Source organism: Ipomoea nil, unplaced genomic scaffold (assembly GCF_001879475.1).
Source record: "Ipomoea nil cultivar Tokyo-kokei standard unplaced genomic scaffold, Asagao_1.1 scaffold3069, whole genome shotgun sequence".
Classification (NCBI taxonomy): Eukaryota; Viridiplantae; Streptophyta; class Magnoliopsida; order Solanales; family Convolvulaceae; genus Ipomoea; species Ipomoea nil.
This window is the reverse complement of record NW_017619497.1, coordinates 1026277-1038946: the sequence shown is the minus strand read 5'-3', so window position 1 is coordinate 1038946 and position 12670 is coordinate 1026277. Positions and strand designations below refer to the sequence as shown.

Here is a 12670-nt window from a genome sequence, read left to right as displayed (position 1 = left end):
GACTTTAACATTACCATGTTAAGTAAACAATCTTGGCGAATTATCCAACTCCCTGATTCATTGGTTGCAAGGCTCTTCAATGCTAGATACTTTCCAAAGTCTTTTTTCTTATAGCACTAAACCATCTTTTATCTGGACAAGTTTAATGGAAACCCAAGATGTCAAAAGGAGGAACTCTAGTTGGAAAGTGGGTGATGGGAAACATATTCAAATTTGGCAGGACAGTTGGTTTCTAGATGAGGAAAATGCTAAGGTGCTTGCTTTCTTGTATCCCCCACTTGAGCATGTTAATGTTTCCTCTCTTTTTAATATGCAAGGATAAGCATGTTATCAAAGAAATTTGTAACCAACATGGTTGGCATGGTGGTTCAACACCTCATCCTTTAAGCATGAGGTTGGGGGTTCGATCCCTAGATGGAGGATTAGTCTTCTGGCTATCGGCAAATTCATTGTAGCTAAAATTTGCAAGACAGTTGATGTTGTAGAGCCATGAGGGAATTGAAAGAACAAGTAAAGATGTGGTTGATATGATGAACCAATGTATATTTGTTGCTCATTTCATTTTATAGGCAAACTTGAAGCCTAACAACGCCAAAATATAATCAACTCTTACCGGTTAAGTAAAATTAGGACCAACCTAATAAAAATAGGACAAAGAAAAAAAAAATTGAGCAATTAATTTCTCATATCACTTTATTTTTCTTATAATGTACATTCAATTGCCATAAATCATGGGAGAGTACGACATATTTTTTTTTGAGCAAAGAATAGTCTTTGGGTACGACATATGTTCATCAAATTTCCAATAGAAACTTTGAGCAAAGAATAGCCTTTGGGTAATATCTATAAATAACACACATGCCCGGTCCTATCATTTTATAAGTTCGGGGCATGACGAAAAAAATAGGCCATACCTAAAGTTAACATATAATTTTATACCTAAATTTTAAATTACATAAAGAAAAACAATACTAATATCAAATAACTTGAATAAGATTCACAAGTTTTTAAGAATTTTACATACACATGCAACAATAATTATGAAAAAAAAAATTATACGGAGTAGATGCTTTTCTAAATATAAAATAATCAATAATTGCATCAGTGTTTTCATAAATAAATAATTACTGTATAATTTATATAACAAAAAAGAATAAACAATTTAAAATTAAATAAACTTACAAACAATAACATTGTTATCATTTATAAATAATAACTCAATTATTAATAAAAATTTATAAAACAAAACTTATAAAAGTTGATGGAGCTAAAAACTTTTTAACTAAGAGTGAAAAATCAAAATATTTTAAAACGCGATAAAAAATATTCATAATAAAATATGAAACATAATTAATTGGATAAAATAGTTTGAATATAAAATACATTATAAATCACACACTTTTTATATTGATAAGACATTGACTAGCTTAAATGATTCATTACAAAAAGTTTTGAACCCATAACCTTTATAATAATAGAAACAACTTTATCTACCAACTAAACTACATTGTCTTTATATAAAATTTGTGTATATCATTTACTTATATATACTTATACATATACTATATACACATATGTAGAGGGTGGGGTGTGCCCCCTCCCAACATGGGTCCTGGGCAAGGGTCAAGCCTGGCTAAAAACACTGCCTAGTAAAGAGGGATATGATCTATAGTCCAAAAGAGACTGAGACTCTTGATGTCGTGAGGCATTGAGTTGGATCAAGGTCAAAGGCCTTGATTTTGTGCAAATTAAAATTGATTGCTTCCAAGTTATACAAGGTTTTAGGGCGAACAATTGGAGTTCTTACTTGACGTGCTTTTGTTTGATATCAAAGAAATAATAAGTACGCCTGGATGCTTAATGTAGATAGTAGCTACAAGGGGGTCACCAATAATATATTTGAGTAAAATATATTATTATCTCTTTTTTTTTTTCGATTACAAAGGAGGGGGACCCCAGGTTAATGCAGTTTACATAGCAGTGACCACTCGATGTGTGACGGGGATACCCATCATGTCGTCGTCGATAAAATTCACTAAACCCCGAGGTGGGGGTGGGGGGAGGGGGGGGGGGGGAGATGTGTTCTTTCCAACTATCATCTAGGCGGGCACCAATGCCGGCAAGTCAGTCTACAACATAATTTTGCTCACGCCAAATAGCTCTGAACTGTATCCTTGAAAATCGTCCTTGCCCCAGTTTTATTTCCTTAATGGTTTCATACATTAGCCCCCTGAGCGTGTTGTGCTCTTCAACCCACTTGAGCACATCCCATGCATCAAAGAAATAATAATATATTTTACACTTTTTTTTTAATGTTTATTAAGCGATATACAAATGTTGATATATTAATTTAAAAGTATATTTCTATGTCAGGTTGCATGAAGTGACGTGATCATCGCGATCTCATTTGTAATAGTTTAAATTTAGATTTACACTAATGCATGTCTTTATAGCTCCAACACAAATACACAATTTTAGTGGCAGAGTGGGTTGATTCACACCAACCAAAAAAAAAAAAAAGGCCTTACGTGTCCATTCATGAATGGATCATAATTCATACAGAGTATCACTGATGCACCAGTACTCCACCACTCCCAATCTTTCACTGTTTTGATACTCTTGTCTCCTCATCACAACGCCTACAACGATTAACCGCCACAGAAGAGAGCAGCCCCCACTCTTTTCTCATTTTCTGTACCGGAAAACACTATTTTGGTTTCAACGCAATTTCTCGCTCTTAAACTGCAGTTGAATCACTCACTCACACCCACACATTCACAGCGCAAATTTCTGCAAGCCGATGCATCAGAGAGGGAGAGTGAAAGACCATAGATCCAGGACCTTTTCTAGATCTCGCATCGCAATCCAAGGCCGATAGCCCCATTTCTTCTCCTAATTTGCAACTACCTACATTCTCATTTCTCTATAAGTTTGCTCAATCCATCTCCAGTATCATCAAAGTTTCATTGTTTAATCTATAATCTACAATCTATAATCTATAATCATGGCTGCCATTACTCAAGGTATTATTGTGTTTACGTCTTTTGTTTTGTTTTTGGATTTATGTTTGGTTTTGGTTTTGAGTTTTGATTCAATGCGGTTGTGTTTAGCAGAAGAACGCGAGATCCAGAAGAATTACTGGATGGAGCACTCCGCTGATCTTACGGTGGAGGCTATGATGCTCGACTCTAAGGCTGTTGATCTTGACAAAGAAGAGAGACCTGAAGTATGTTTTTTACTGTCTTTATACAACTTTTACTGTGATTGTTTTGTACATATTTGTTGTTTTTCTTTGAGTCAAATGAGTTGAGTCTCATTATGGTTTCATGTCCAGGTGCTTGCACTGCTTCCCCCATACGAAGGGAAATCAGTGTTGGAGCTAGGTGCTGGTATTGGCCGTTTCACTGGTGAATTAGCCAAGAAAGCTGGGCAACTTATAGCATTGGACTTCATTGAAAGTGCAATCAAGAAGGTTTATGACACTTGTTTTGAGGATTACCTTTCTTTCTCTGCACATTTTCTCTCTTTATGTTTTTGCTTACTTTTGAATGTTTGTACTTTGCAGAATGAAGTCATCAATGGGCACTATAAAAATGTCAAGTTTATGTGTGCTGATGTGACCTCTCCAGATTTGAACTTCTCTGATGAGTCACTGGACTTGATATTCTCAAATTGGTTACTGATGTATCTTTCTGACAATGAGGTGAGCTTTTCAAGTCTTCTACTTTGAAGTTTCTATAGCTTTGCCTGCTATATGAAAATTGATGAGTTACTCAAGCTATTGCAATATGAACTATTGATAGAACAGACATCATAGTTACATGTTTATCACTTGGTTTGCAAATTTGGCAAATTAAGGTTCAACTCCCTTGCTGGTTCTAGTGGGGGGTCACCTTCCTCCACTTTCCTCAAACTTGTCTTGATTCTTGAATTTGTCATTTTCCGTTGATTTTTAGGTGAAATATGTTCATCCATCTTCTTGCTTGTAGGTTGTGAAGCTAGTAGAGAGAATGGTCAGATGGTTGAAAGTTGGAGGGCACATATATTTCAGAGAATCATGCTTCCATCAATCTGGAGACCACAAGAGAAAGAACAACCCAACTCACTATCGAGAACCTAGATATTATACTAAGGTGCAAACTTTGTTACTTTTCAACTCAACCCTAATTGATGTTTGTCCTTTCAAAAACCCACTTGAGTTTCTGTGGATGTTTTGCCCTAGACTGATCTATGCAAAGTACAGGTTTTCAAAGAATGCCAATTGAATGCTGGAAAAGGGAAGTCTTTTGAACTCTCTCTTATTGGTTGTAAGTGCATTGGAGCTTATGTACGAAACAAGAAGAATCAAAATCAGGTGAAGTTTTACTGCTGCATATGCCATCTGTCATTGCTTTTTGTTTTTTTCAATCAGATCAACAATAAATTCATTCTGTGGTGCTTTGACCTTGCAGATTTGCTGGACATGGCAGAAAGTTAGTTCGGAAGATGACAGAGGATTCCAGAAGTTCTTGGACACTGTCCAATATAATTGCAGTGGCATTTTACGATATGAGCGAGTCTTTGGACAAGGCTATGTGAGCACAGGAGGGCTTGGTATGGATTGTGAATCACACATCTTGTGCATATAAGAATTATATATGTTGTTTGCTTCTCTGATTTTGTTGTCTCTGTTCTTGAACAGAGACAACTAAAGAATTTGTTGCCAAATTGGATCTCCAGCCGGGGCAAAAGGTCCTAGATGTTGGCTGTGGTATTGGAGGAGGTGATTTCTACATGGCTGAGAACTACGAGGTTCATGTTGTTGGCATTGACCTCTCTATTAACATGATCTCATTCGCTATCGAACGTGCTATTGGCCTCAAATGCACCGTTGAGTTTGAGGTTGCTGATTGCACCAGGAAATCATACCCTGATGGCTCATTGGATGTGATTTACAGCCGTGACACCTTTCTTCACATTCATGTATTAACTCTTGTTCCATGGACACCTTTAATCTTCGTTTAAACTCTATTTATGTACACTTATGGGGGTCGCTTCTATTTTTTTCAGGACAAACCTGCACTTTTCAAGTCTTTCTACAGGTGGCTGAAGCCAGGGGGTAAACTCCTCATTACTGATTACTGCAAAGCAGCTGGAACTCCATCACAAGAATTTGCCGAGTATATTAAACACAGAGGATATGATTTACACGATGTAGCAGCATATGGCCAGGTATTCATAGAAATTGTCATCGTCTTCTGGGCATTAATATCCGTTTATTCTTTTAACATTACATTAAAACCGTGCAAAAAAACAGATGATCAAGGATGCTGGGTTCAATGACGTCATTGCTGAGGATCGATCTCATCAGGTGTTTGTTAATTCTTACATATGACAAAATGATTTTTATCCGGGCTATGTGATCTAACACGTTTGTTTACAGTTCATGAACGTGCTCCAGAAGGAGTTAGACACCGTGGAGAAGGAAAAAGAAGCATTTATCCAAGACTTCTCAGAAGTATGCTCCCTCATCTGCTATATGTGTGTGTGTGTGTTTTCACTACATGGGATGGGACTAATCTTTCTTACGACGAATGTGCAGGAGGACTACAATGATATCGTTGATGGGTGGAGGGCGAAGCTGGCGAGATCTTCATCCGGGGAGCAGAGATGGGGCTTGTTCATTGCCAAGAAGTGAAGTGATGTCTTCTGAAATGAACATTATGACAACAAGCAACAACATATGGGCTTAGTATTGATGAAACCTCCTAGTGTCGTTTTCAATAATTTGGGTGAATGTTTTGCTATGTAATAATGGCACCATATGTTGTATAAGTTGGTATCTTCCCATGATAATAATGTGTTATGTTGAAGACTGAAATCCAGTTTGTTTTAATGATCATTTCTTTTACTATACTGCCAGTGATTTTAATCTTGTTCCTTATTTAACATTTTTCCGTAATGACAATATTATTTTCTCTATGACAACCTCAACCCCAAGTAAAGTGCAATTTATACTAGTTTAATCAATACACATCAGGATAATAATTGAAGTTTCTCTCGATACCCGAAAAATATTATTTTCTCTCCCATGTTAAGTAAAAATAGTAACCAATAACAACGAGATTTAAAAAGAATAATTTCATACTTTCTGCCAACATTAGAATTTCAAACTTTCTGCCAAAAAAGAATTTGTTTTGGACAAAAATTCTAAGGAAAGATTTCAAAATAGATTAAGGAAAAACAGTTTTTCCTAATTTTTTTTAAATGCAAAATCTCCTATCTAGACGGAGCAGATTTTCTTAGTAACAATCAATCAATTACTTAATTAATATTATATTTTTTTTTTCTCATAAGTAGCTCTTAACCCCTAAATAATTTAAAAGTATTATAATTTTTTTTTTATTAAAAATTATAGCATCTTTAATAAGCTATAAAAATATTAATCTGCCCCCTGCCCCTCATCTGAAGGTTGCGAAAGGGCTTTCTTTAGTTTTAGGTCCCAGCCACTCGGTCAAGGAACTCAAACTCATAAGGCCAAACTCATAAGTCCTTTATCATCAATTTATGACATTCATTAATTAAATAACAAAACTCGTTTGTTGTATATGATGTTCGAAATCGCTTATGTTTTGAGTATTGGCACTTTTATCGTCCTTGTTATTGAGCTGAAACCTCCAATTCTTTGGATACTCGCCATTATTATTGAGCTGAAACCTCGAATTCTTTGGATACTCGCCATACTGTTACGGGAAGCGACATAGCAGTCGGCTAGTGCCCGTTCTTGCCCATTTCCTCAGCGCAGCCCCTTCCCCTAAAAAAATGTCCGGGGGTTAGAGAAAGTATAAGGGGTGGCACTCTCGAAGCTTCCCAGGACTTCACATGGAAAACGAGTATTCATTGAGTTGCATTTCATACTTTCTCTATCTGTTGCAGGCAAGAGTCAATAATTTGTCCCGTCCTTGACACTTGGCAACAAATAGAGAAAATATAGAACATATAATTTGTCCCGTCCTTGACACTTGGACTGATAGAGAAAGTATAGAACATATAATTTGCCCCGTCCTTGACGCGATACCCGTCTCCAAATAATTATTATAATTTAAAAATAATATATGTATACACATGATTATTTTAACTTTAGAAATTAGGACTTTTGAAACAAACGTGGCATTAGTTATACTTCTTGAAAGTACCTCTAACATTTTTCATATTTGGCTTATTTTATTTATTTATTTATTTATTTTTTAACTCTTGCAAGCAACAAAAAAAAAAAAAAAAAAAACAATGAATATAAGTATTTGAGGCCAACAGTTTCAATCCCAAACAACCGTCACCAAACGACCTCAGATTGTAAATTTAGCCTTCTATTCTGCATCGTCTTCGTCTTCGTCTTCTCTTCATTAACGTTACCAGCATTTGGGTAAAATGTACCGAGCGAGCGTGAGGAATTAGCGTTCCACTGATCTTGATTCTTGAATAAAACAATAATCGCAAGCAATCCGATTCCTCATGGCTCACTGGATCTCCTCCAAGCTCAAAGCTGCCGAGAATATCCTCCAGCAGGTACCGTCTATCCACATTCATGTATATTTACTGCAATTCTTTTTCTAAGAATTAGATTAGATTCGTTTTACGCTCGCTCTTACTGTTGCTCAGTCAGTAGGAATTTAAGTATGTTTATTGTTCTTGATTTGTTTCTGGACGGCTTAGATTGATCAGCAAGCAGCTGAATCACTTAAGAAGGGCGAAAAGGCCCGATCTGATGGGTTAGATCTTGAAATCTCGGCTATACCCAGTGAGAGTAAGCCATTGAAGGACCAGCTAAAAAAGAAAATACCAGAAAGCAAGGATTTTGCTGGAAAATTACGGGAGGATCGGAATTTGAATGCGGTTAGCAGTGAGAATAGTAAGAATTACGGCGTTTCCAATTATAAAAAGGAGAAGGAGGTTGTTACACCAGCAAGTTTGAGCCCTAAGCCGCCGGGTACTAATACTAGTACCCTTACGGATACTGATTGGACGGAATTGCTGAGTGTTCCGAATAAAACCCCCACACTGGGCACTGCTCGCATTAGCAATAGAGCGGGAGGGGTTCGGGGTTTGAAGAAGGACAGTAGGATTCAAGGGAGTTTGGGTTCTGGTTCCAGTTTGTTGGCATTAGGTGAGAAAAAGAGCCTGAAGTTTCATAATAATGTTCCAAAGAGTTCGAGTGAGCCAGATGGTCAATTAGGGAATAAGGGGAATGATAGTGCGCGGGATGGGAGATTTAGTGATGGGGTAAATGTGTCGTCAAGAAGCTCAAGCCCGGAATTAAAAAGTGATGGAGACAGTTCAGAAAAAGGTCATTCTGATGGAAGGAATGAGGCTTCGAACCTTTTGCATGGGAACAATGATGAAAAGAGTACAGCAATGGATCAGCATGTGGATGTTATAAAGGATGGAGATGTTGGATGGGATAAGGGCTCCCCTATTGGGATGGAGTCTGCCACTATTAATGGGCAGTTGGATCTAAAGACGCAGACAAACGATAATCAGAGGTTTAAAAATGGCCCTACAGTGGGTTCTCAAAGTTCTCTGAAGATAAACTCTTCTTCACCAAGTGATGGAGAATCAGACTCTGAGACGGATTCAACATCTTCATCAGGAAGCGAACATGAAAGAGAAGAAAGGAGAAAAAGAAGGCAGCAGATTCTGGCAGAAAAAGCGGCTGCAAAAGCAATTGAAGCAATAAGAGAGCGTGAGGATATGGTAGCTAAATTGGAAGGGGAGAAGCAGAGTTTAGAAAAAATACTTGAAGTGCGGGCCAAGCAACAAGCACAAGAGGTAAGCATAGGGTCTAGCTGACTCAATAATTTCTTTCCAGCTTCTAATTGTAAGTCACTGAGTTGAGGTTTATCAGTTTATGTAATATTTTGGAAGAAGATTGAATGAACTTGTTATATAATCTCCTCAACTAGAAAACTTTTCCCCAGTGAAGCTCTGTTTCTTAAGCTTATCTATGGAGCCTTGACATGTAGACTATTACTTTTTCGTATGTCTTTATTTTTGTAATATTAGTGTTCCTCTGTAACTAAGGTCATATTACTTAGTCAGCATCAGTTAACCTTACAAAAAGATTGCCACCCATATCAATTGCTTTGAGTATTCTTTAAACAATTTGCTTTGCTATTGTACAATGGGAAACATATTGGAACTTTAAACATTGGGATTTGGGAAAGAGTTATATTTGAGGAAAACTGATTGATCATTTGCAAGGTAACCTATTTCATACTGATCATTCTCTTCACTAACCTAAATTTTATTCTTTTCATCACAACCACTTTCTTTGAGAACTTAATTTCTGTTTATTGCTCAATATCCTTGACAATGTCTAGTTATTCTATCAATTTTTTTCTCTGTAATAACTAGTTGTTCTTTTCTAGGCTTCTGAATTACAGACAAAAATGATGGAAACATTGGAAGCTGTTGAGTTAGAGAAGCAAAAACACAACAGCACTAGAATGGAAACCCTGACACGACTAGCAAAACTTGAGGTAATTCCAGATAATTTTTTAAGCTGTTTTGCCTCTATTTACTCTTCTTTTCTTGGTTTCTAGACGTGGATTTTCTAGTTCAAATGTTAAAATTAATTTAAATTTGGAAGGCTGGGATCTAATTCACATGTGACACCTTGCAGACGGCTAATGCGGAGCTTGCAAAGTCACTTGCTACTGCACAATGGAATCTTGAAGTAGAGGTACAATATGAAAAAGCTGACTCCAACTATATGTGGTGTTTCAAAATACCATTTATTGTTGACTATTTGTCTATTTGAATAATCTGGAGTATATCTTTGTTTAGCTACTTAGCACCCTGATATAATTGGCCCCTCATTTTCCTTCTTTCTTCTGGGGTGTAGAATCTTTTATGGATTACACTTACCTTAAGACACATGTCGTGCTTTTTTCTTTATATTAATCTCCCTTGTGTGGTGAATCAGTGAGGATTTGAGTTTTCTTTTTTGGTTGGGGGGTGGAGGTGGGGGTGAGGGTGATGAAAATTAAATGGTGATGTTCACATAATCACATGCTATCTATTATTCCGAGGAAGGGTGACCAAAGCATCATGTTTTGTTCAATGTATGTGCTCATTTGATGCATGTGTTGTGTTTAACTTTGTTCCCTTTTTTCTACTTGGATCATTCCATAGTAATTTCTTTTTCAGTTTATTTAAGTATACATATTTTACTTGTTGATTATCTCATGTATGTTTTTTTTTTTTTTTTTTCTTTGGCACTTAGGTTAATCGTGTTACTGAACTTCGTGAACAAGTTGAGCTGAAAGAAGCAGCTCAAGAAGGTATAACCTTTAAGGTTCTGTTTGAATTTTACATAACAAAAAATGCTTGTTAAAGCTTTAAAGATACATTATGCATTTTGGTATTATTCATATATATTAAAATATGTGGAATTACTTGGACTTTCAATCTTGGGCTATTGTGCAAGGTGAAATAAGGTCTATAAATGGTTTGCATTAATACTCCGTATTCTTTTGGGCTCAAGTGGTTCCGAATGTGTTTGCTTTGTTGTTATCTGCTCACAGTGACACAGTTCACAAGAAACTAATTATTTCATCCTAAAAGTCAGTTCAGTTGGTTTCATTAGGATTCAAATAGGAATTTAGAATCTTTAAGAAATGAATTCGATCTATTACCAATTAAAGATTTGTTTTCCTGTTGTAGAACTAAGAAGGAAGATTTCTCAAACTAAAGAAAGTGGAGATAAAGTAAGTAATTTCTGTGCTTTCAAGTAGTAAATGGAGTAAGATTTGTTTTGTAATATCAACTTACTGCGCTTTTTGTTTATGGAAACAACTTGTAGTTGGTTGCATCAAAAGGAGTTGAATTTGAACGGGAGATACTTGAGGCGGAGTACTCTTTCTTAACAGATAAAGTGGGCATATTGCAAGAAAAGGTGCACTGACTTTTCGTGAAAAGTATGACCTTATAAAATGAACGTATTTTGAGATAAACATCCTCCTGATAGAGAACTTTTTTGCCAAATCCGTTAGAACTGGTACCAAGTCACTTTATGTTATTATGTGATTTAGTATAACCTTGTGAGTTGTGACAATGATTATATTAGTAATTTTAATCAGCTTTGATTTGTGTATGTTACTGAAACTAATTTATTACCTTTTAAACTTGATTCAACATAGGCAAAGACACTGGAAACGAGCATTGATACAACTAAGAGAGAACTGGAGAGTCCTACTGAAGTGGAAGTTGAGCTAAAGCGTAGGCTTGGTCAATTGACTGACCATTTGATTCAGAAACAGGCCCAGGTTTGAATTCCAAACATCCATCATTCAATCTGTAACTGAAACCCTTGGTTGCTGTGAAATTGTTTTGAAATGGCAGAGTTTAATCAGAAGAACGCATTATATTTAGTCTTTATTTAAGTTGGTGGATGGAAAGTGGTTCCTCAAGTGTATTTATCAGAGCATTTACAAAGATCTTAATAGCCATTAATAGCCATTTATGTTCAAATAAAATGAACATTTCCCCTTTCTTCTTTCCAAAAGGTTGAACCCCAACCCTAAGGGCCCCCCACACCCCGGCCCGACAGAGCATCTGGGAGGATGTAAATCATGGTAACTCACCGCACAAGGAGCCCCCCTCACTTTGAGAGGTTGCTCCCACACTGCCGCTGGTGAGACTCGATCCCATGTCATTCTTTCCAACTTTCACCTCTATGACCAGTTGAGCTGCCCATGCGGGCACATTTCCCCTTTCTTTGGTATACATCTGCTTGTTTACTATGAGTTTGAAGTTACATTCGTTTTTGTTGGATGAGCGAAATGCCAAACTGACAAATAAATCGAACATCTCTCTCATTCTTTCAGGTTGAGTCACTCTCCTCTCAGAAGGCGACACTATTGTTTAAAATCGAGGCAAGTCATCAATCATTCTTGAAGTACATTTTTCATCTCCCGTAACTTTAAAACTAAACCTTGGTCATGGTTTCATCTATCTAGGCTGTTTCAAGGACACTGGACGAAAACAAGTCAATGCTGGATTCAGCCGACATTCCTAGTACCTCATCAACCAGCGATTTGGAGTCGGGCGATTGGAGCCTTCGAAATCCAAAACTGAAGTCTCCATTCGAGGAAAGAATGCATTCAGGTCAGCAACATTTCTGGTCATTGGTTTGGCAACTAGACTCCATCTTTTCTGCAGGCGCCGTTTTCCTGAGACGAAACTCGCAGGCGAGAATATGGTCGCTCGTTTACCTCGCCTGTCTTCACCTCTGGGTCATGTACATTTTAAGGTCTAATTCTTCAGTGTCTGAAGTGGCCACTGGTGCTGCAGTTTCCCTGGAGAATATCAATAACACTGCAAGGATCTAATTTGTTTTGTTTGTGGCTGGGTGGATTTATGTCAATTTCACCTCATTTTGATGTAATAATAGGTGTTTGGTTATCAGTTATTGGCAAAGTATTATACACAGTTATATAGAAAATTATATAAATGCTGGTATCATAAGCATGAGGTCTGGAGTTTGGCCAAGGCTTAACTGGATTAGTTTCATGCAAATAGTAGTGCATTATGCAAAACAATAAAAATTAAAAAAAAAAAAATCAAAAATCAGAAATGAAAAAATCTTCATCACTTCGTGTAGTACAAAATATTTTTAATTAAGTTATGCTTT

General features: G+C 36.6%; 2 protein-coding genes across 4 annotated transcripts; both read left to right on the top strand.

The window, feature by feature from the left end:
• Positions 1-2606: 2606 nt before the first annotated feature.
• LOC109165441 (phosphomethylethanolamine N-methyltransferase-like) lies at positions 2607-5881 on the top strand. 2 transcript variants are annotated; one of them, XM_019314198.1, is made up of 12 exons: positions 2607-3023; positions 3114-3226; positions 3335-3472; positions 3566-3703; positions 3990-4133; positions 4244-4354; positions 4452-4593; positions 4682-4962; positions 5050-5211; positions 5297-5350; positions 5423-5497; positions 5582-5881. In XM_019314198.1, exons 1-12 carry the CDS (start codon positions 3005-3007, stop codon positions 5675-5677), a joined length of 1473 nt encoding a protein of 490 aa, XP_019169743.1. In that variant the 5' UTR covers positions 2607-3004; the 3' UTR covers positions 5678-5881. The 2 variants fall into 2 exon arrangements, with proteins under 2 accessions (XP_019169743.1, XP_019169742.1); XM_019314197.1 differs by having other exon boundaries at positions 3111-3226.
• Positions 5882-7299: 1418 nt separating this feature from the next.
• On the top strand, positions 7300-12528 carry LOC109165440 (golgin candidate 2). 2 transcript variants are annotated; one of them, XM_019314196.1, is made up of 10 exons: positions 7300-7545; positions 7693-8805; positions 9405-9515; positions 9659-9718; positions 10262-10319; positions 10702-10745; positions 10841-10933; positions 11178-11303; positions 11865-11912; positions 12008-12155. In XM_019314196.1, the coding sequence occupies exons 1-10, from the start codon at positions 7492-7494 to the stop codon at positions 12053-12055; spliced, it is 1755 nt and encodes a 584-aa protein (XP_019169741.1). In that variant the 5' UTR covers positions 7300-7491; the 3' UTR covers positions 12056-12155. The 2 variants fall into 2 exon arrangements, with proteins under 2 accessions (XP_019169741.1, XP_019169740.1); XM_019314195.1 differs by having other exon boundaries at positions 7301-7545; positions 11997-12528.
• Positions 12529-12670: the final 142 nt, after the last annotated feature.